The sequence below is a fragment of the Balaenoptera acutorostrata genome, chromosome 10 (genome assembly GCF_949987535.1).
Source record: "Balaenoptera acutorostrata chromosome 10, mBalAcu1.1, whole genome shotgun sequence".
Lineage (NCBI taxonomy): Eukaryota > Metazoa > Chordata > Mammalia > Artiodactyla > Balaenopteridae > Balaenoptera > Balaenoptera acutorostrata.
In genome coordinates this window covers 25,932,378-25,956,733 of record NC_080073.1, presented here as the reverse complement: position 1 = coordinate 25,956,733, position 24,356 = coordinate 25,932,378, and the positions used below count along the sequence as shown (strand labels likewise).

Genomic DNA, 24,356 nt, shown 5'->3' with positions numbered 1-24,356 from the left:
TAAAATTATTTAAAAGCTGCTATCTCAGTACAAGGAGGTTAAATCCAATGTAGTGGTTTTGCAAAAACTTCAGGGTGGCATATCAACATAATGAATCAAAATGGCATTCCAGCTATGACTATCTTGCCACAATAAAAAATAAAATTTTTAAATAGCATTCCAAAAAGTTTCTTCAAGATAAATCCTTGGCCATTTAAATTTAATCTTTTACCTCATACACATTGATAGACCTAAACATCTTTGGAAACAATTTTTTTCTATTTAGCAATATTCAACTAATTAATTTGCACATACCCTTTGATTCGGTGATTCTATGTCTAGGAATTTATCCTGCAGGTACTGTCACATGTAAAGGCAACAACGAGCTACAAATAAGAATGTCTGCTGAAGCACCACTGCATTAACTAGAAATTTTAAACATCCTAAATGATCATCAGTGGAGAACTGGTAAAAAAAAAAAATTATGACACAGCTTACGTTAAAAAACAAAACATATGTACATATATACACATATACACACATACATATTCATACTGACCTATGTATGACATATGTGCATACCTATATGTATACATATGCGTCAAAGGACATCTAACTAATTTAAAATATATAGATTTATGATATCAGTTTTACTGTATTTTATGGCATGTGAAGCCATAGTACACACACAATAAACTTTCTTGAATAAATTCCCTCTAAGCTTTTCATAAATCCATTTCCCAGTGCGTTCCTCTTCCTTTTGAAAATTTGACCCCAAAGTGTCATCCAATTTTTTCTCAGACATTTTTTATTACCAATTTAACACTCTTCTCAGATAATTTGAGAAAACTGGTCAGGAATAACCATCAGAAAGCGAATTCCAGCTTAAAGACTTTCACAGAAAACTCACCTGGGATACAACCAACAGGGCAGACTTTCCAGAAAGAAACGTTTTTGGATGGTGATTATTTAATTAAGAGGTTAAAAAGGCACATGCCGTTTTGTGCTCACACAAAGGCGATAGGGTTTCACTCCTCACTCACACAGTAGCGCTGTGGTATACTTCTCCATGGATGTAATGTGAACCCAAGCCCTCTGCTTAGTCTGCTGGTAAAATGATAGGGACCATCAAAGGGATTAATCGTATTCCTTCACTCTGTACCCTTTAATCCTAAAATAAGCAGTCCTAAACGCATCCCAAAACAGGATATGCACTTTTTTAGGGGGTGAAATCAGTGCTACATGATGACATTCCTGAAATGTTCCAGGTTATTCCTCGATAGATAATGGCGCATATTCACAGAGCAGCTGAACAACAGGAAAAAATACTCTCTTTACTACCTATTATAATATAACCATAAGTCATTCACTCTAAGAACTTATGAAATGCCAAGGTTTCGGATGAAGACATGCCTGCCTCAGAACAGTATATTCTGGAAAAGCACACCTGCCCTTAGCAGGTATTCCTAAAATTAAAAGAACGGTTTTGGATTTTCAACCATTGAGAACACAATGTGTATCCTATTGCTATAGTCCAGCTGGGTTGAAATTTGGCTACAGGTGACTGAAAATCCAAAATAATAATGGCTTAAACAAGATGAAAATTGGACTTACCTGGTGACGCAGTGGTTAAGAATCTGCCTGCCAATACAGGGGACACGGGTTCGAGCCCTGGTACGGGAAGATCCCACATGCCACGGAACAACTAAGCCCGTGCGCCACAACTACTGAGCCTGTGCTCTAGAGCCCGTGAGCCACAACTACTGAGCCCGCCTGCCACAACTACTGAAGCCTGCACCCACAGCTTGTGCTCCGCAACAAGAGAAACCACTGCAACGAGAAGCCCGTGCACCACCACGAAGAGTAGCCCCCACTCACCGCAACTAGAGAAAGCCCGCACACAGCAACAGACCCAACGCAGCCAAAAATAAATAAATAAATAAATAAATTTTAAAAAAACAAGATGAAAATTAATTTCTCTCTCATGGAAATACAGTCTGGAGTTATACAGTCCAAGGCTATGATGTGTCTCTATGGTCATCAGGGACCCAGGCACTGCTTGTCTTATTCTGCTTTTCTCAACAGAGGGTTTGTACCTCATGGTCCAATTTAGTTGCTTGAGCTCCAACTATCACATCCACACTCCAGTGGGCAAGAAGTCGGGGAAAGAAAGGTACATGCTTTCCCTTCAAGAGCGCATCCCAGAAGCTGTACTTACTATTTTTACTTATATGCCCTTGGCTAGTTTAGTCAAATGGCAATCTCTAGGAGCGAGGACGGCTAGGAAACATTGTCTTAACTGGCTATGTGCCGGACATTATTTTGAAAGTAATATTTCGAAGGAAGAAGTACACAAAGTATATGAGGACAACCAGCAGTGTCTATCACATTGAGGAATCACAAAAGAATGATACATACGTATCTTATTTTTTTCTTGAAATACATAACCATACGTTCATTTATAGTGGGCGAGAGAATTTTGCTTATGGGTTTACAGACAGAGTACCTTACACATCACCGATAAAACACACCTATAATGCATCTTCTTCAATTTCCAGTTCAGATTTTTTGTTTTATGGGTGTTTTTTGGGTTGTTTTTTTTTTTAGAGTACTATCAGAACTTAAAGATATTGTCAAAAAAAACAAACAAACACCTAAGTCCTTTTGCAGTTTCTGCCTCTTTCCCAATCTTTTATAATTGTTTTAGGTCATTTCCAAGCATTCAGCTTAATTTTCATAGAAATAACAGCTCCTTTTTCTTCTCACATTCATATTTCATGGGTTTATGTAGGTAACTTACCTAACTATAGTAGCAAGTATAACTGGCATAAGTAGTGTCAGCAACAAACAAATTCACCCTTGGTAAATATACAAGTCTACAACACAACTAGAGCGACCAGAAGAGTGAGAACATCCTGAAAAGGATGGCTTATCCAGCAAAGGGACTGACTGAAAAATTTCTGTTCTCCTAAATTTCTTCTTGCCCAAATCTCCTCAGTTGGCTATTTGAGCAGGAACAGTAATATTATTACTATTTGTAGTAATAATATTCCCTAGTAATACTATCACCATGTATTAATGATGATGGGGCCTTTCCCATTCTATAATCTATCTCACTCAATCTATGGATGAGGGAAACTGAGGTCCAGAGAAGTTAATTAAGTTTCCAAACATCAGAGGTGTACTAAGCACTTCCCAAAGGCACTTGCTGCTTACTACACTTTCCAATGCTTCTCACTGCAGGAGAATGGCACTGGCATTCAGGATAGGATCACCTTCATTGTGACGGAACCATCTCACAGACCACAGAAGAGTTAACATCCTGGTCTCCAGCCTACTAAATGCCACCGGCAACACTCCCAAGTCATCATGACAAGAAAACAGAAATGTATCCATGAGTGGCCAAATGCCCACATCCCTAGATGTAGAAGTGATTTTTTGATGTTGTAGGTAGCATAGTCTTTTATTTGTTGTTTTCCTGTCATTTCTTGGATCACACTAGCACAGCTATGGGTCTTGTTTACACCCATGGACAACTCCAAATCCTAAGGAATCTTAAAAGTCTTTTAATCTTCTTCACAGAAGTCAACAAAGCTTAGCCCAAACATGAGTATGCATACTATTTTAACATTTCCTAGGAAAAGAGATGCTATAGTTCATTGAACACAGACATCACAATTCTACCCAAACATATTTTCTAACAGCTATTCATACTGGACTCACAAATAAACGGAAACATTAGACATGGTAACATTACTAAGAAAACAAATGATACTTTGTCATACACCTGCCTGATGAGATCCTTTGCCCAATTTTCTAATGTGTCATTTCATGATTTTATTAGAGCCGTTTTCACATCTTAAAAAATCAGGCCTCTATCAAATCTGTTCCAATTGTTTTTTCAATTTTCTTTTGACACTTTTAAAATTATTTCATCTCAAAATAAGCCATCTTCCTTTATGACGTCTGGGTTTCCTATCATCCATTCATTTATTCATTCATTCAACAAATTCTGGTGGGTATTTTGCTATGCACTAGATATTTTTCTGGGTATTGGAGAATTTAACAAAAGAAACATGGAACAAAATATCCTCGTGCAGTTTAAATTCTTGTGTAGGCTAAAGTAACTACATCGAGGTTGAGAAGGAAAGCCAGATAATCCATTACAAATATGTCAGGTATTGGTAAAAGTTCTGGGGGAAAAAAAAAAAGAAGTCAGAGGAAGGGAAAAGGGAGTGACCTGAGTACTATTTTAGGATGGTCAAGGAACAATGCTTTAAGGAAACAGCATTGGAGGAGAGATCTGGAAGGAAGCGAAGGAACAAAACTGATGGGTATCTGGGGGGCTGGTCCTGGGGGAGGTCCCAGCAAGCGCAGAGGCCCCAAGGTGAGAATACGTCTGCTGTGTTTGGGAACCAGTAAGGTGGCCAGTGCAGCAAGACGCGACTAAGAGAAAAAGGAAGAGCAAATACTTGAACTTGGATAGGCTTTTTACTCTCTAAACTTGTAAAAGCATTTGTCCATAATCAGATTTTAATGTTTTGTTTTTTGGGTTTTTTTTTTGGCTGCGTTGGGTCTTCGTTGCTGCGTGCAGGCTTTCTCTCGTTGCAGTGCGCGGGCTTCTCATTGCGGTGGCTTCTCTTTGTTGTGGAGCATGGGCTCTAGGCTCTCAGGCTTCAGTAGTTGTGGCTCGCGGGCTCTAGAGCGCAGGCTCAGTAGTTGTGGTGCACGGGCTTAGTTGCTCCGTGGCATGTGGGATCCTCCCGGACCAGGGCTCGAACCCGTGTCCCCTGCCTTGGCAGGCGGATTCCCAATCACTGCGCCACCAGGGAAGCCCCTCAAATTTTAATGTTCTTTAAAAGTTTTGGATTAATCTCTTTTTATTCCAAATGGGAAGCTGCTTGTCCTAGCACCATTTATTGAATCTTTCCCCACTGCTTTTTTATGTCACCTTTACCATAGACCACTGTCCCACAATACTTGGGTCGATTTTTGGAGATTTTCTAGTCTGTCACAGGAATCTATTCCTGCTCCAATACCATACTATTTTCATTTCTGTAGCCTTATAATGTATTTTACTATCGGGTGGGGCTAGAACCTTTCATTAATCTCTAGTCATCTTCACAGATACCAGACCTTGGCTGGTTCTACTTTCCAGCTGATGAAAGAGCTTAAAAACCACTTTATTAAATTCCATGGTGATAGGAAAGAGGAAGAAGCCAAGAATCTACTAAAGCTTAAGTGGGAGGTGGGGACCTTCTTTTCAATCTAAACTCCTAGCCCTCAACATCAATACCAACCATGTAAGAGTAACCTACACTACTTTGTGATAAGAAGGCGTATGGACTGCTACACTGGACAGTCAGTGAAATCATGTTTATCTAGTCTGATAAACTGATGTGACTCTGTAAGTCCTGGAGGGCTGGGCTATGGTGTTGACTGATGGTTCTCAGACTGTGTTCCCTGGGCCAGAAGCAGCAACAGCAGCACCTAATTTATTAGATGTAGATTCTAAGCACCAACCGAGATTTAATGAATGGGAAACTCTGACAGCGGAGGGGAGCAGCCCTCCAGGTGATTCTGATGAATACGGAAGTGTGAAAACTATGCTTTAGAATCTGTAAGAATCCTCTGGAGCCAGGCACATAATATGGTGTTTAAGAGCCCAAACAACAGTCAGGGTTGTCAGATATAACCTTGGTTTGAGTACTAACTAGCTGTGTGACCTTGGGAAAGTAACTCACTTGCAGGCTCTCAGTTTGCTCATGAAACCAACGTGGATGATGGTGTTTCTCTCATAACAGGTTTCAAGAATTAAATAAGAATACAAGAAACACGTTTAGAATATAATGTCCCTAGCACACTGTAAATGTTCAATTCATGATAGCTAACATGATGATAAAAAAATCATAATTTGCTTTCATTTTATTTCACATAATTTATTCTGAAAAGCCTAGATCCATTCATGCTGGATTTAACAGAAATCGGGGAATGAGGAAGTACAATTAATGTTATACTTCTTCTGACTGTGTTTACGGAGAAGTGGCAGGGGGCAAGGGGGATAAGGATGGGGGAGGGATAGAGTGAGTCAGCTCCGGCAGGATTTTGTGGGACCTATTTCTAGGATGATGAAGAATTTCCTTTTCTAAGGAAGCCCACTTTTTTTTCCCTTTGAAAGCGAATCGGTTATACAGCCTAGAGATTAATTAAAAGGCCCTAGGGCGAGAAGCTCTTCCCACAAATAACTGTCTACACACTACCACTTCATTTCCTATACATCTCCCTGGCAAGGCCCAACAAAAGCTCAAAGACGATGGATGGACTTCATAGGGTGACCCAGGGGTCAACTGATTCAGACAGCTGAATTCATCAATATGGGCAGCAAATTCCATCTCAGAGTTCCCTCTGCTAAGAGCAGCTTGTACAATCCTGTCCTGCTGCAAACATTTAACTGGCCCAGAAAAGACAAGTAAGTTGTATTTCCCACAAAGGTGCCCCAGAGTCAAGGCCCAGCCCTCCCACACCACTGTACTCTCACAAATAATACGTTTAGAAAGTCCAAATTGGGCACACTGCTTACAAATATGAAACTGTGTATATATATTTACATATATATGTGTATATATATACATGCTTTACTTCCAGAATTATTATAATGGGTTGAATAGTGGTCCCTTCAAAGATCCACCTGGAATCTCTAAATGTGATCTCATTTAGAAAAGAGTCTTTGTAGATATAATTAAGTTGATGAAATCATCCTAGATTAGGGTAGGCCCAAATCCAATGACAAGCCTTTCGAAGAGAAGAGAAAGGGACAGAAACCCAGAGGAAGAACACTATGTGGTGACAGATGCAGAGAACAGAGTGACACATCTGTAAACCACGAAGGCCAAGCACTGCCAAGAGTCCCCAGAAGCTAAGACAGGCAAGGGATGGATTCTCCCTCAGAGCCAAAAGAGGGAACGAACCCTGCCGACACCTTGATTTTAGACTTCCAGCCTTCAGAACTGTAACAGGATCCATTTTGTTGTCTGAACCCACAGTTTGTAGTAATTTGTTTCAGCAGCTCTAGAAAACTAGTACAACTACATAAAACTCTACCATAAAGAAACTAGACTAGAAGGAAATCACACCCTAAAGCTAAGAGGTCTATACTCCTTCCTCGTCATGTGATGGAGTTAACACTCTTTTTTTTAAAAAAAAATAAATCATTTGACATTGCTGAATTTTCCCAATTGTCTACACTGCACACTTATGCAACAACTGGATCAAAATGAATGTAAAATAATAAATAAAACTGCCTTAAAACGCTGTTATCATCAAGGATTTTGAAGTTTAAAAAAAATTATCCAAAATCCCTAGCAGGTGGACACATCTATTAAATGCCTTTGTCTGCCAGAGCAGAGGAAAACATACGTATGTGTCCTTCCCTGTGGCTCCAAATATTCCAGACCAAAGGTGATGGAGACTCTCCCAGATATCTATTGTCTCCAAATCTGGGGCTTCGTAAAGATGAAAGAAGCCTGTCGTTATGATTTCCAAACGACTCACTAAGTCGCTGGAGAAGCTCCAAAGGCCCAGTCATCAAGGATGCAAATGACAGGTGCGCTCCTGGGTGCCTGACTGCGGAACAAAAGACTGAGAAATTATATTATTAGAGTCATTTCATAGTGTCGTTGAAGAAAGAAAACACCTGCATTCTTTTAATAAGTCCCCGGGAGGCCTAATTCCTCAGCACGCAAACTTGGAGGACCCGCTCTGGGTGTTACACGTACACATAATGAGTCAGTTTTAAAGAACTGTGAAAGCAGTTTCTGCACCACCAAGTAGTTTACCAAACATAAAATCAGATAATGTTCTCATTAAATGCCTTCTGACAGTCAAATGTGCTTGGGTCTGTTTTGCAACATGGTGTCAGAATTGGTAAAGCAATGGGGAGCAGAAGTTCAAAAACAGGTCCAAAGACTGGATAATGACCATTTTCTTTATTTTTACCTTGTTTTGACCTCAAATTGGCTGCTGAAGGGATGCACTGTAAACTCCCTCCCTTGACTGATCCCTTTGGTGGATGTTTCCTCTAGGAAACATGCAAATGGCATTTCTGAAGAATGCCCCCCACCTGCCTGCTTTCACAAACTCCCCAGAGCCCCCAATTTAACACCAAAGCTATAAACAAGCGGAATGGAGCCTCCTTTAATGTATGCAGATCTGATTAGAAAATTACAAGTAGCCTTTTACTGGAAATCGCATTATATTTAATTCAATTTCTCACCTTTCAGATACCCCAATAAGCTCAACACCACACCCTCTAATTTTATAGGAGTTTCATCTTTAAGAGCCCAGCCTCAAGTAAGCCAACTAGCCTAGGGTTCTTCAGATATCTGACAACAGTTAGATCTCATCCCCTAGGCCAGTGAGAATATAAGATTCTGTTTTTGCCAAGGTACTGTTTTATATTTAGACCAGGAGGGTCAAAATGACAAAGCTTAAGAGTCTCTCTTGGTTAAAGAATTTGTGATCTCAAGCCCTCAAGACCTGGTTTTGAATCCTGACTCTACTACTTATTATTTGCATGACCGAGGGCATGTTACCTAACTTCCCTGGGCTTCAGTTTCTTCAGATTTAGAAAGGAGAAGGTAAAATACATGCCTCAGAAAATTGTTCTGAGGATGACAAGAGGTGATGCATGAAAGAAGCCAAGCACACAGCAGGTCCTCAATCATATCCGCTCCAACCCAACAGCCTCTCCAGGACAGGGAGGATTTAGCTGCTTGGATGTTCTGCTTATTAGCACAGCTATTCCCACCAAGTGGCACCTTTATTCCAATCTGCCATTCTTATCATCCTTCCAATAGTACATATTCCCTCACTCACTCCTTCAAATCAGCAGTCACAACATCAGACGACTATAGCAGCCAGCCAGGAATGTAAATGGGTGAGGCAGGTCAGGTAAACAATAGGGAATGGTGGGGATTGTGGAAAAAGCCGAACACGTGTGTTCTATCTAAAACAATGGAAGGAATACGAATTGCCCGAAATTTTCATAATTTTTTCATTATTCCAGAGAAAACCTTAAATCTGAATTTTTACCCAAAATATCACAGGTTGGCAACTAATCAAAATTTTAAATCCTGTACAATGTCAACAAAATGTAGGTACAGTCCAGATCTTATCTCAGGAGTTTCCAGGGTATGATCTTGGGTTCAAATATCGTATAAATATCCTTGTTTCTCAAGGCTTAGAAAAGGAAGCTTCTGCTTAAGGACTGGTGACCGTGTAAATGGAAGTGTTTAGCATAGCACACTAGGCGCCACAAAAATTCATACCTATTAAGCAGGCTTCGGTAAAATGAATTAAGTATTGCCTTGAGGATGTGTGGTTTTCACCTAGGACATGAGTTTTCATGGGTGCCAGGCACAAAAAAGCCCCTTTTTATATACTGACCCCAAGGGCAGCATCTAACTGTCGTCTTCCTGTTATAGGTTGCAAATTGTTTTTACAAACATCATATGCATATTTCACTTAAGCAAAGAGACTGTGAGGGTATAAGGTCCAATTCTTCTAAACTCCATGTCGTCTAAAGTGTACCTGTCCCCAGGTGTGTCTGTGTTGAGCCATATAAATCTGCTATTCCATCAGGAAGTCTCATTCCTTTATACCCTAAATCCTCACATCAGGAGGGACTCGACTCTATCTCTTCTGAGTTAAGGCTCTAAGACAAGAATCGTCACCCCCATTTTTAGCAAATGAAGGGCTGTGCCTCATGGTGGGGAAGTGACTTGTTCTCTGTCACATAACCTACAATGTCAGGGCCGTGAACACAGGTGTTCTTGCTCCTTATCTAATTCTGTTTCCATTAACCCTTCTTCCAACCACAAACGTATACGGAGCCCACATTACACATCATGCCCAATGAGGCACAATGCACACATTATCCCATTTAACTCTCACAATAACCACGTAAGATAGCCTCATGGTAATAAGTAATATTATTCCCACATTGCAGATGAGAAAACCAAGATAGGTTTTCAAACGAGAAAACCAAGGAAGGCTCAGAAAGGTTAAGTCACTTTCCTAAGGATACTCAGCCTGTAAGAGGCAGAACCAAGACCACAGTTCCAGCAAAGTATCTTCAAAGCCTGCCCCTTTAACCACACAGCTAGAACGCTCCCCCAGTAGCCCTTACAAGCTTCACAGAAATTTTTATGACACTGCCTAGAAATACACATTTCTTCCCAGAGTTCAACCCCCATGGCTCTCTCATATACAATGCAGGTAGAATCCTTTTGATTTCAAAATGCTCAATGACCTAGGAATCATTCCCTTTAGGGAATGCTCCCTCAGTTCACAGGAAATTCCCTCTGGGATACTCATTAATCGCAGAGTTAAAGGAGAATCTTCCAGCTTTTTGAGACCACAAAATAACAAATTCATTAGATTCCCCTCATCCCACCAACCTTAAACAACAGAAGCATAAGGATGAATGACAACCTTGCAACAGAATGTGGATATCACTTTGGGAATTAAAGACAAATAAAATGTGTTTTGAAAAAAAAGATGACTGACATCAGTGCTCTGTGTTTTCTCACTATTCATCAGGTACAAATTGTCACTCAGGGTGATTAAACAAGGATTAATTGCCAGGTTGCTCCACAAGCTGAGATGTTTCAAAGTTTCAGCCCAAAGAAAACACACAAATACACTCCAATTTTTTAAGGAATGGGGGTGGAAGTTGGCAACATCTCTTTGGAGGACAATTTGACAAGAGCTCCACATCAGCATGTCATAGCATAAGAAAAGCTATTGTCATATGGTGTATAATGAGGAACAAGGGAAAACAGCCAAAGCAGCCATGAATCAAAACTATTTAATTCAATGATAACCCATATACTGGATTCTAAAAACTAATAAATATATTAGATCTTTATGTCCTTTATACAATGACATATAAAGATGTCCAAAAAGTATTTCTAAGTATGAAGAAAGTAAGCTATAAAAGACCATATGTGGGGCTTCCCTGGTGGCGCAGTGGTTGAGAATCTGCCTGCCAATGCAGGGGACACGGGTTCGAGCCCTGGTCGGGGAAGATCCCACATGCCGCGGAGCAACTAGGCCCGTGAGCCACAACTACTGAGCCTGCACGTCTGGAGCCTGTGCTCCGCAACAAGAGAGGCTGCGATAGTGAGAGGCCCGCGCATCGCGATGAAGAGTGGCCCCCGCTTGCCGCAACTAGAGAAAGCCCTCGCATAGAAACGAAGACCCAACACAGCCAAAAATAAATAATAAATAAATAATATATAACTTTTTTAAAAAAAGATCATATGTGGAATGTGTATTTTCTATAAAATCTTGTTAATAAATAATTTGAATGAATCTGAAGAAATAAATCCCAAGCCATAAACATGTATCTCTAGCTGTGGAGGTGAGTAAACTGTTTCTGTACAGGGCCAGCTAGTAAATACTTTGTTTTGTGGACCATGAAGGCTGTCTCAACTACTCAATTCTGCTACTGTAAAAGCAGCCGTAGATGATGCTAAATGAATAGGCATGGCTGTGTTCCATTCAAACTTTATTTATGGACTTAAAATTTCGTGCAATTTTTTTTTTTTTTTTTTTTTTTAATTTTTGGCTGTGTTGGGTTTTCGTTGCTGTGTGCAGGCTTTCTCTAGTTGCCGGAGCAGGGGCTGCTCTTCGTTGCAGTGCGCGGGCTTCTCCTTGCGGTGGCTTCTCTTGTTGCGGAGCACGGGTTCTAGACACGTGAGCTTCGGTAATTGCGGCACACAGGCTCAGTAGTTGTGGCTCACGGGCTCTAGAGTGCAGGCTCAGCAGTTGTGGCGCATGGGCTTAGCTGCTCTGCAGCATGAGGGATCTTCCCGGACCAGGGCTTGAACCCGTGTCCCCTGCATTGGCAGGCGGATTCTTAACCACTGCGCCACCAGGGAAGCCCGTGATTTTTAAATCTTTCATAATAGCCATGTCTTATTTCAAAATCAGAGATAATACAGATACTTTGGGATGAACATACATATTTCCTCAAAAGAAAAACCTCTATTTAGGTGCTTCAGCTTCTACCAGGCATATTATCAAATGCTAATGACATAAGGAAGGTGAGCTAACCAGCATTTCTTAGCTGCTAAGCATCCTTCCCTACCTAGAGGATTCCAAGAATTTCTTAGGCGCATGCACGTGGACACACACACGCACACACACCCCACCTCCTTTTTTTCCCCTTTTCTTGGCACACCAGTTGACTGAGACAGAGTGGTTTTTCCTACCCAAGCAAAAAAAAATCAGTGGGAACCCATTTCTTAGCCAAATTACAACCACTAAAGGAAACCAGGCCGGCATCTCCCCAAATTACCACCCCAGTCGTCAATCAACACAATTACCAGGGCAACTAAGGAAAGATGCTTTTCAAGGCGCAGTCCTGGCTGACCCAGTGAGCGCTGCTTGGGGAACAGCCGCTCTGAGTCCAAGCATCCTGCCTGGAAAGGCGGCCGCTGTCCCCAGACTAACCACTCTGCATAATTAAAATGACTTCACAAGGCTACCATTGCTCTGGGCTTTCCATATCAGCCGCTCATCAAAGTGCAACTCCGGGAGGCTTGTTCTGAAAGCCAGCCTTTTAATGCAAGAGTCAAATCTACATTTATCAGCAAAGCTGAAACGTTAAAGGGATTACAAGGAGCTTAGAATCCACCGGCGGTTCATTGATCTGGTCTTGCCAGCCTCATCTCCACATGCCCTTTAGAAATGGCTTTAGTCTGTTCCCTGGTTCTTTGGTTGCTTTGATTTTAGCACCATTCTCATCCAGGTTGGAGGGGATGTTTCCTTTAGCTCTGAACCTCCCCAAAGGTTCTCAGATTCCTTTCTTCTAAAACTAAGAGAAGCTACTTGCATATTCCCCTACTAGTGGTACAGACCCGGAGTCGGCAAACATTTTCTGTAAACGGACAGAGAGTAAATGTTTTTGGCTTTGTAATCTGTACATTATCTGTTTCAAGTACTCAACTCTACTGCTGTAGGTCAAAAACAGCCACGGACAATATGTAAATAAGTGGGAGCGACTTTGTTCAGATAACAATTTATGGGCACTAAAATTTGAATTTCATAGACTGCATATGTCATGAAATATTATTCTTCTTTTGATTTTTTTTCCAACCATTAAAAAATGTTAAAACCATGCATGGCTTATGAATCATACAAAACAGGTGAAGGGTCTGATTTGGCCAGCAGGACCTAGTCTGCCAACTCCTATTCAAAGTATGTCCCTGCACCAGAAGCCTCCGCATCACCTGGGAGCTTGTTAAAAAAGGCAGCATCTTAGTCCTCTGCCCTCAAGCCTGTTGAATCAGAATCTGCATTTGAACGAGATCCCCTGGTGATGCATATGCCAGCCAAGTTTGAGAATTTCTGGTCCAGAACACAGAATTGTGAAGTCAGACAGGGTTGGAAGTCAGACAGCCCCACTGACTAAGGGGCTGCAGAACCTTAGGCAAGTTATTTAACCTGAGACTCACTTTCCTTAACTATCAGAAGGGGTGTAAATAATTGCACCAACTCCAAGGACTGTTGCAAGTGAAAGACTGGAAGGATGTAAGACACTCACCAGGCATTGTCAACGCTTTAAAAATGGCAGCTAATATGACAGAAAATATTACTATTTTTTTTAGTATGATTTTTGGAGAGATGAGAATACTCATTTAGGGTTCACAATTTCCAATCACTTCCAGGACCTGACAGGTCACCTAAGTGTTTGAAGAGATCCCCGAATGCGACTGCAATGTTGGTGACTAGGGTGAGTCAAGGTCACACCCATCTAAAGGGAGACCTCTTGTGTGCTGCCACTTACTGCCACATAGGAAAGTCGGCCCCACGTTACCACATCTTTGGATTCTTCAAGAGAAGCTGGAAACCTGGATTTTAATGTTAGAAAAAGCCCCTCATTTAATGCACTGTGCAGACCAAACAAAACCCATCCACAGGCTGGATGTGAGCCGAGGGCCTCTAGTCTGTGACCTCTGCCTTAGAATAGAGAAGTCACAAGAGGCAGGGAGTCACAGGGAAACCAGCCTGGGTTTTAGAGCCAAATCCCAGCTTCATTCTCAGTAGCCAGGAGACCTTGGGCCACTGTTTGAACAACTGTGAGCTTCAGTTTCTCATCAGGAAAATCACCACCTCTGCCTCATAGGTTTTGGTGAGGATGCAACAAAAATGTACATTATCAATAAAAAGGTAGGGAGACAGCTCTGGACAGAGTAAGTACACAGCCTGTCACTGCTGATGCTGCTTTGGTATCATTATTATCATCTTTATTCCTCAGTGCCTAGGCATTCAAAGGGCAAATCGTCACTGCAAAAATGGCTATTCCCCCTCCCTGCTCAAATTGGGTACAAACAAGCAAGTCCAATTAACCCCCACTCAGAAAGCTGTCTCGTGGCAGAGTACGCTAAGTGCCTAGTTATTAATGATTTTCTTCTGGCCACAGTCCACAAAGATGCCTTAATCTTCCTCTTAACGAGAATTCCCTCAGCAGCCTGGCCACTGCGGGATTTGTCCTGGGCTGCCTTGAGAGGCTGCTTTTTTGGGGCCAGGTCACCTGTAGGGAGCAGTGCCCATCTTTGCTCCCCAGCTGCCCTACATCAGGTGGAGGAGAGCGCTTTGGCTGACGATTATGAGCCCTCTCCAACACATGGAAACTCCTGTGGGTTTTGTTTTTTTGTGTGCGTTTTTGTTTTTCAGAAATCCTAAAAATCCCCACATTTGCCACCTAAAGGTGTGGGTGACAATATAAATGGGGAAGGAGAATAAGCCCTCAGGAAAATCTCCATAAAAGATAACAGCCCTCCACAGAACCTTAGGCATCTTTGGTCACACACAGAAGCCCCGGAGGGCAGAGAGCCAGCTGGCTGAAGCAGTGCCAGGTGTTGTAACTCAGCTTTCCTCAATCTTTGCCCTGCACATGAATCAGCTGGGGATCTTGTTAAGGCCTAAAGTCAGATTCAGCAAGTCCAGGGCAGGGCCTGAGACTTCACATTCCTAACAGGCTCCCATGAGCCGGTGATTCTGCTGGTTCCTGCCTCAGGTTTGAGTCAACAGGACCCTCCTCCCTTGCTTCATCTAAGTCGCTGTGCAAATGCCACCTCCTCAGAGAGTCCTCCCTGGACCACCTTATCTAAATTGTAACTATTTGTTGAATGAGGGCAGGAATCCTGTCTATTTTGTTCTTTGCCGTATCCCTGGCACAGCGCAGCACCTGACACAAGCAGACCCTCACATATTTGTTCAGTGGAGAGATCCCAGCGTGACGGCTGAGGAAAATGCAACTCAGGGAGCCTGAGTCTTTCGCCCAAGGTCACACAGCTTGGCAAAACCAGAGCAAGACCACAGCGCTGCTCCCTCTGGACTTCAAAGCCCCAGCTCTCTCCAGCACACCAGAAAGGGAAGCAAAGTTTGTTTACAACCCGCTTCCTCCCAAGAACTTCAGTACCTTCGTGCTGCAGGCAGGAACACAATTCCGTTCTGCTTTTAGGAGCTGCCTGCTGTGTGGACAATGGTTTGGAGGGGGAGCATGTGGAAGCAGAGAGACAAGCTGACACCCACAAGCGGTACTATTTAGGGTGCCTTGGTGCTTGGGGGCAAGGGAAATTCACTCTCCTTGAAACAGACCAAAGGCAGCCTTTCAGCCTGTGCCAGGCTAGCCTTCCCTCCTATCCGGATACAACTGTCTCTCCCAGGGGCTCAGAGTGCCCCCCCCCCCAGTCAGAGGAGTGCAAACAGAGCATACCGTGGATTTCAAACTGCCAAAAAGAATATTGTGCCGTAACCCAGAAATGGTTGCCCCCCTTCCCTAAAAGGTCACCCAAAAGCATGCCCGTGAGGGAAAAGGAGGGGGCAAAAAGCAAGGATCTGCTTCCTTTCCAGCAATGGGTGGAAACACCATAAAAACCGCATTCATGGAGGCTTTTCTGCTGCTAGTGAAGAAACTGCTTCTGCATGAAAACCCATCTCAGCCTCATGAAAGGCTCTTTCCGAAAGAAAGGCTCCATAATGGGCTGAAAATCAAACGCTCGTTTTCCCCTCACAAAACCAGCTGGGTTAAAACGGCTTAAGGGTCTCTAAGAAGCTGTGGTCATGACAGTCTAAAGTGACCGGGGACACCCAGCAGCCTCAAGCGAGCTAGTTATGGTTCCTGCAGGGCAACAGCTGAGAGGAAGCTAAAAATAATTGACAAAAGTAGCTAATGTTTATTGTGTGCCTGGTATGGAGCAAACCATGTGTTTTCAATATCTCATTTCATCCCTACAATAAAGCTGAGAGGTTAAGTACCATAACTATTCCCACTTAACGGAATAGGGAAACTGAGAACCAGGAAGAGTGACGGGCTGCAGGTCAGAGGTCACAGAGACCGAAAGGAGGGGAGCCTGAGTACACACCCACACTGTACCATTGCCCCATAGGCCTCTGGTCAGAAGTTGACCCAAAGGCTCCAGAGTAGGGGAGGAGCCGGAAATCACTCTCCTGTTCATCACTCTGCCTTTCCCATCCCCATTAGAGCACAAGATGGATCAAACAGGATCCAACAGCAGCACCGTCACGCAGGATTTGGTTGAAAAAAATGACGCTTCTGCACCTATTCCCATGGATCGCCACTTTCACACTGGGGACACTCCAGGGGCCAGTCCAGAGCACACCTATCTGGGCTACAACATCGGCAGGACTGACGGATGCCTATGTCTGCGCATTATATATTTATAAGGTCACCCGGCCTTGCCTCTGCCACAGAAGTTATTAAATGCTAGGGAGCCATAAGGGCTGCACTCGGTGTCCTGAAACAAAGGCAAAGAGGCTGCCAGACCCATCAGAGGCAGGAACAAAAGCATTTAATTTCTGAAGGAGCCGGTTGGGAGTTTCCTTATAACTGGGTGCCCAGCACACATGACCAATTGGGAGAAAGGAGAGAAGCACACACAGAGGGGAAAAAAAACCAAACCAAACCAAAACAAATCAAAGCAGGCCTTTCTCCCCAGTATCCAGAAACAGCATTCTTCAAAGGGACATGGGGGGTGGGGGGGAGGAAGACGCATTAAGCAAGGAGAGAACGGGTTACAATGTTGCAGAATTTTCTCCTGCGACTGCTTTTGCCTTCTTATGAAGTTGCCAAGAAGGATCCATCTCTTCTCTTTATATCACCAAACAGAGGGCCTGGAAGCCTGCACCCTAACTTTTCCCAGCCACAGCCCCAGCAGCCAGATGTACTGGGAGGGCACCCAGATCCCTTGTCCCCCAAACATAATCATTCCAATCCAGGCTGGGGCTGCCTGGAAGTCAACATTCACGGCACATTAATAAGAAACATCTGGCCACCGAAGAGGGTTGACACAGCACAGGCAGGCAGTGGTGGATTTGTGGTTGGGACCCAGAGTTACAGAGGCTGAATTAAAAACACAATTGGAAAACACCAGCTAGTCCCAAGAATCCTACACATGCTGTACTGCAGCACTTGGAAAAACTGTCGTGCCTAAGTTGAATCGCTTGGGACAGAGTGACTTAGATACACAGAGGGTGGGTGCAAGAGACCCAAAACTCTCACATCAGGGAAATGCAGCCTGAGCCCGGCTCTCCTGCATTCTCAGTGTCTGGTCACCACTTCCACCTTCAATATTTGTAGCAGATGTAGTCCCACTCTTAAAAGAACAGCCTTTGCATTCTTTCCATGTGACTTACGCGTGAATTTAAAAGGCGAAAAATGTGCTTGTGTGCATACATACACATATATGGCATATATGTATAGGTTTCCCCCCTGCAGTGGTGTGTCTTTAGGAATCCCATGTAAGGGGTCCTACCTCCATTTATGCAAGGCGAACCCTGGGCACTGGTCACCACAGGCGTTACATGGCTGGCCTCTCTCGATCCGCCCCAGTCCGGTCAACTTCAAAACAAAAAGACAACACAAGCATGTTTCCGCCACCGGGGCTCCCTCCAAAGCCCCACTGTGCCCCAGGCGGGATGGCCTGCCTCTCCCACCCCACCTCCTCTGATTTGACTCCGAAGCTCCTCTCCGAGGTAGGGGATTTGGGGTGGGGCGCTGCCGGTGCCCCTGGGGTGGTCTCTCACCTGGGGAAGTCTAGGCGGGCTGTCTCTGGCGTGGGCACTAAGCCACCAAGAAATGGCCCTGACTGGGGCTTTGTCTCCCCCAGACACCTTGGTCACGGGTTTCTAAGAAACAAAAGCAAGACCTTTCTGCTCCCCGGAATCCCTAAGAAGCGACCACCGCGCGCTCGCCTTGGACCAGGCTGGGGCTTCCGGGAAGGGGGCAGCACAGGACACCCCCAAAAACAGCCCCAAAGTCAAGTCCGCGGCCAGAGCTCCAAGAAGCTGGAAGCTGGAGCTTGGGTGCTGGGAATGCGACCTGCCTTAGGGGAAGGGGCAAAGGAGGGGGCTTCCCGGGACGCCCCCGGACCGTGACATTCAGGGTCACGGTTCCCGGTCTGGCTCTCCCCGGGACTCGGGACCCGGACTTAACCCCTTCTGCCCCTACGAGCGCTCCCGCGCGCCCGGGCCACACCCCCGCCCGCGGGGTCGGCTTACCTGGGGCCACAGGTGCGCGGCCGCCGGGCGGAAGGAGTCTGGGCAGGGGCGCTCGCGGAGGGCCGGGGTACCGGGGGATTGGCCCCGCTCGGGCGGGGCACACTCACCGAGCGGCTGGAGAGTCTTTTCCGGGAGCTCCGGCTGAACATGGCCGGGCGCCTCCTGCAAGCAGCGCCGTCCGTCGGTCCGTCCGCACCACGGCCGCGAGGGCGGGTCGCCTGGGCGGACACCTTCGGCGGGCACCTTCGGCGGCCGGTGGGCTGTCTCCGCCTCGCAGCCCCAGGCTGGCTCCGGAGCACACGCCTCCCCCTCCTCCCTCGCCTGTGCCTCTCGCCCTCCCGCCCGCAGGTCCCTCCCTCTCTCCCGGCATCCCCCCGCCCTCCCTGGGCTCGCCCCGCGGTCCACGGGCCCTTCCCGTCCCTCCCCGGGGGGCGCCCAGCTGTGCCTAGTTTCTCTCTTTCCCTGCTTCCCGGCCGGCCCACCGGGGCTTACTCCCTTCCCTCACCTGGGCCCGCCCCCCGAAGTCTCGTCCCTCACCCTCGCCGCGGAAGTTACGGGCAGGGACCACTTCAAGGCCCTTGCTGCTGTAGCTGGGATAGGGGGTGGAGATGGAGGGTTGGGCGTGGAGATTTTTTTTTTAAATTAAAATATAATTCACCTACAGTAAAAATCACCCATTTTAGTGCACAGTTCTGCCAGTTTTGACCAATTCATACAGACCTGTAACCAGCAGCACGATCAAGATACCGAAGTCCCATCACCACCAAAGTGGACTCTTTTAAAAGTCTGCACCATGCGTGGAATCTATTTCGTATTTCCTAAGTGTTGGTAAATGAGGAGAAGGAGGATGAAAAATGGCCCTGTATCTACTTCTGCAGGAGATGCTCATTAAGTAATCACTGACGGCAAGCTTTGAATCCCCCGTGACGACGTGCCCATTCTTTTTCCACCACTTGCTAGCTAGTAATCTTCCCAAATTAACTGACTTCTTTTTGCTTCTGTCTCCTTATCAATACCAGTTTTAAGAGATATAACAAGAGTCCTAACCTCACAGCATTGTTGAGAAAGAGGAGTTGGGACACCTAATAGTTGTTATACATGTTAGAACAGGCACAAACTAAGGGCTCATTAAAATCAGCTGTCAAAAAAAAAAATTGCAAGTCATGGTGTCCACTTAACGTTGATGTTTCAGCCCAAATACCACCTCCCCTGAGAGAACTTTCCTGATCCCCTATTGTAACATCTCTCACACATGCACTCCCTCATATGGCATGTAGCATACATTGAAATGATCTTGTTTCCTTATTTGTCAAAAGAAGACATTCTTGTCTGTGTCAAAAAGATAATTCTCCCAGTTTAGTGTTTTTCCAGATGAGACACTGAACTTGAGTGAAGAAAAGCAGCTTGCCTGGGGTAATGCAGCAAATTAGTGGCAAGGCCAGTCTACCTATACCCCAAATCCAAAACAAGAGGATGACACAGCTTCGATACCGCCCCCCCCCCCCCCAGTGTGAGTATGTATTAGTTGATGACCTTCAGTGCCCCAAGGGCAAGGTTTGGTTTGAGTTCAACTTTGGTGAAGGGAGTGAGGTCTTGGCCTCAGGAGCAAAATTTACAGGGGTGCCAACAAACTCAGTAATCAAGATTTTTAGACAATAAATTAAAGAATCAAAATGAATGCAAAAAAAGTCCATGATGAACAGAATATCGTTTTAAAGATAAGATCCTATCCTACACGTACACATCTCTGCCTAACTCACCTCACCCTAATCCTAGCCCTGGGAAAAATGCTCCAAAACTCAGTCACCTAAAGGATAGATTCCCCCTATATTGCATTTTTCCATTTACCCACCGCCCGCCATCACCAGTGGAGGGTATGCTTGCAGACAGTAAACGCCATGGCCCATTCATCTCTTCATTTGCCCAGGCCTAGCGCAGGGTCTGGCTCATTGCAAACGCTCCACGTTTGTTCAATGACTAAATAGAAGGCAGTAGGTTTGGCAGGGCTGGGGGGCAGGGAGTGTTAGCAATTCAAACCCCAGTCATAATCAGTACCAGCCCAGGATGCTCACCTGGTCTTCTCAGCAGGGCTACCACACAGCCAGCTCTGCACCACACTGCACATGGCCTTGTAACTGGCAGGAACAGGTTGGGAGGGCAGTGTTCACAATGCAGTTATTGCCTATTTGTATTTTAATTATAAAGATGTTTAGCAAAGGTCAGTAACAAAATCGGTGCATTACAAGTTGCTAACAGATGGAGGGAATGATCTCCATAGAGAGGAAGCAGCACCTTTTTCAAATTCCCTGGAAGGAAACACAAGAGCCAGTGGCAACCCTGCCCACATCTTGCTCCTGGGTAGATGTGGGTGGTAAAAGAGGCAACAGTAGTAATGCCCTGGGGAACATGGTTTGAGTGTTTCTAGACCTTAACTTTTGTTACTTGATCAAAGAGGAGACAAGATATAAGTGGTCTCCACATGTTTGTCTGAACAAGCCACATGCACAAGTCCCAATCCCACCTCACAAAGGGGGCGCCAAGAGTGTGTCCCCTACCACCTGCCATAAAAGCATCTCCTCGGGGATGAGTGCCCCTGGGTCCATCTCTTCAGAGCAGGAGCCAGTTTTCCCTGAACTTATTTACACCTGAGGCTCACTTAAGAGCGGCAGAATCTTACCTATCTATTCAACAACCACTTTATCTTGCTTAGGAAGATAAAGCTTAGTAACCCAGGAAGGAAAATGTATTCTCACTGTCAGCTATAGGGGAACAGTAGACCATTTTATTTTGCTTTATCACTGCATCTGCCCCTCACAGACATCTTTGATGTATGTTTCTTCCTCATCTCTCAAGGCAATACAACTACTAATGGAACTTGAAGAAATCCTCATCCACAGCTATTGACATGGGCAGATGCTTCTGCTATAATATGAAGCGGAAAAACAAAACCAGTATAAGCTGTGGGCTTTAACTAGTCTTAAAACGCATGCGTCGAGAAACTGGAAAGAAACACATAAAACCTTAAAATGGATTGACGGTGAAGTAAGTTTTTCTTTTTGCCTTTTAAATGTATTTCCTATAATATATATTCATTTTATAGTCAGAAATGTAAACTTATTTATCTAGATCGAGAACTGTGCCCTTGTTGCCTGAAATATTCTAACATCAAATCTGGATCAGGTGTAGCAAGGAGCTGTTTATCTCCCCTCCCCTTGGCCTATATGCGCTTGTCTTCTGTATTTTGGCCATTACATTTTTTTCTTATCTAGGTCTGTGACTGTTAAGCCAGGTGAAGCCTCCGATGCCCTGTTCCTACATAGCTGCAGCAAACCTTAGGGATCTATCCACACAGTACTTTCTAAGATAGGGAAGAAGAACACAGCATCTCAGCACGGCCTCACCCAGGTGTATATTTCTTTCAGGTACTTACTAGAAACAATTCTGAGTATTGCAACAGGGCTAAAATCTCCCTGAACAACAGCCAACACTTAGACGCTCCATCAAAGCATCCTCCTAATCAGAAGTCTACAAATAGTATTTTGAAAAAGACTGTGTAAAGTTACGTGTGGTGAGGGAGTGGATGGAGGTAACTAGAGAGACGATTCTCTCTCGGTAGTGGGATTATAGGAGACTTTTTTCTTTCTTCCCAATGCACATGCTTCTGTGGTCTACAAATTTTCTTGTATGAGCATGAAACTGACATACACAATCAGAAAAAAATTAAATCAGGACTTCCCTGGTGGCGCAGTGGGTAAGAATCCACCTGCCAATGCAGGGGACACGGGTTCAAGCCCTGGTCCAGGAAGATCCCACATGCCACAAAGCAACTAAGCCCGTGTGCCACAACTACTAAGCCTGTGGTCTAGAGCCTGTGAGCCACAACTGCTGAGCCCGCGCACCACAACTACTGAGCCTGAGAGCTCTAGGGCCTTCATGCTGCAACTACTGAGCCTGCATGCTGCAACTACTGAAGCCTGCATGCCTAGAGCCTACGCTCTGCAACCAGAGAAGCCACTGCAATGAGAAGCCTGTGCACTGCAATGAAGAGTAGCCCCCGCGTGCCGCAACTAGAGAAAGCCCGTGCACAGCAACGAAGACCCAATGCAGCCAAAAAAATAAATAATAAATAAATAAATTTTTAAAAATTTTTAAAAAGGAAAAATTAAATCAGAAGAAAATGGGAATAAAAAGACAGTGTTGACAGGCTAAATATTTCACAGGGCATTAAATCGTCTTACATTTATAAATATATTCTAATATGTATAAAGCAAAAATGTTAGAAATTATCAAAAGTACTACACTAAGCAGTCTACATCTTCCTCTTTGAAAAGCCTTAGGATTCTGCAGAGACATTGCCCCAGCTTATCCTAAAAATTACAAAAAAAGCACAAATATGTGGTTAAAGGACAGCCATGACAGTGTTGTTTCTAAGAGGAAAAAGAAAAATCACAAATGATCTAAATACTTAACGTCAGGCGACCTGTTAAATAAATAATAGTGCAGCCTTCCGGTGGAATTCTACCCAGACGTTAAAAATGAAGTTGTAGGATATGGGGAAATGTGTACGATTATTGTTCCATTTGGAAAGCAGGTTATAAATTAGCAAAATGAGTTCATATTTGCAAAAGATTTTGGGTACCTGTTATGCTTTCAAAAATATGCATATATTTGATTTTTTTTTTCTGCCACACTGCGAGGCACGTGGGATCTTAGTTCCCTGACCAGGGATCGAACCCATGCCCGCTGTGGTGGAAATGCGGAGTCCCAACCACTGGACCGCCAGGGAAGTCCCATATTTGAATATTTAAAAGTCCAGACACTGTAACAAAAAATACTACAGATTGTGATCGATTGTTTTGAGGTTTGAGTTTCAGGTGATTTAATAGTTTCCCTTTTGCTCATCTAATTTTTATAAAATGAGCATGTATTCCTTGTATAATAAATAAAGGTAAAAATATGAAATATAAAAATAATTACACAACTTTTTAAAGTTCTAGAAGATTAGGAGGTCCTAAGTGGTAGAATATAGATTTTTTTTCTTTTTTTAACTCTCTATTGTGTTTCTACAAGAAACATGTATTGCTTTGAAGTAAAAGAGGCTTTTAAATTGGAAAAATAATGGATTTTAAATATGCACAAATACTTGTCTTGTAAGATAAATACCAGTATGCCTGGAAGGAGGCATTTCAGGTTTTATGTCTTTGCAATTGTCTAAGTTTTTCCCCCATGACGTGTGTCTTTTGTAATAACAGAAAAATATGTTTTTGTTTTCCCTTCTACTGACACTCCTTTCAACCATGCATGTGAGGGCTTATAATACTGTGCTCCTTGTTTTCCTAGTACCCTTATAAAACACAAAGATGCAAAGCTGACTTTTTTAATAATCCCTTGCACTTAGGTAGCAGTCTACTGTTTGCAAAGTACATTCATAAACATCATATCAGAACCCCAAGTTTCCCAGGAAGGTCAGAAGAGGAAGCAGATGCTCGCTGAGGTGGTGGGATTTGTCATCACCTTGTGCTGTTAAGAGAGGTGGTTCCAGAAGGAATGAAGCCCCGCTTTGTTGTCTGAGGATTTCGTGATCTGTTCCTGCCTTTGGGGATCGCTTTCTATTAAAGCACTCTGTCTCTGCCACTCACACATCCACACACAAAGTGTTCAGGGTTCCTCACGTGCCTGGGGGGGGATGTGGGTGCATCCAAGGGGACACCTTTTAATTTTTTTTTTTAATAAATTTATTTATTTATTTATTTTTGGCCGCGTTGGGTCTTCGTTGCTGCGCGCGG

At 44.0% G+C, this 24,356-nt stretch overlaps 1 protein-coding gene across 1 annotated transcript in view; it reads right to left on the bottom strand.

The window, feature by feature from the left end:
• The window catches only part of PRICKLE2 (prickle planar cell polarity protein 2), a 339,195-nt gene extending 320,384 nt beyond the window's left edge, over nt 1–18,811 (bottom strand). Inside the window, exons 1-2 of the mRNA XM_007192394.3 lie at nt 18,678–18,811; nt 17,826–17,911 (exon numbers count right to left, since the gene is read on the bottom strand). Coding sequence (XP_007192456.1) covers nt 17,826–17,911; nt 18,678–18,719 — 128 coding nt within the window. The 5' untranslated portion in view covers nt 18,720–18,811. The remainder of the gene's footprint in view (nt 1–17,825; nt 17,912–18,677) is intronic.
• Nucleotides 18,812–24,356: the final 5,545 nt, after the last annotated feature.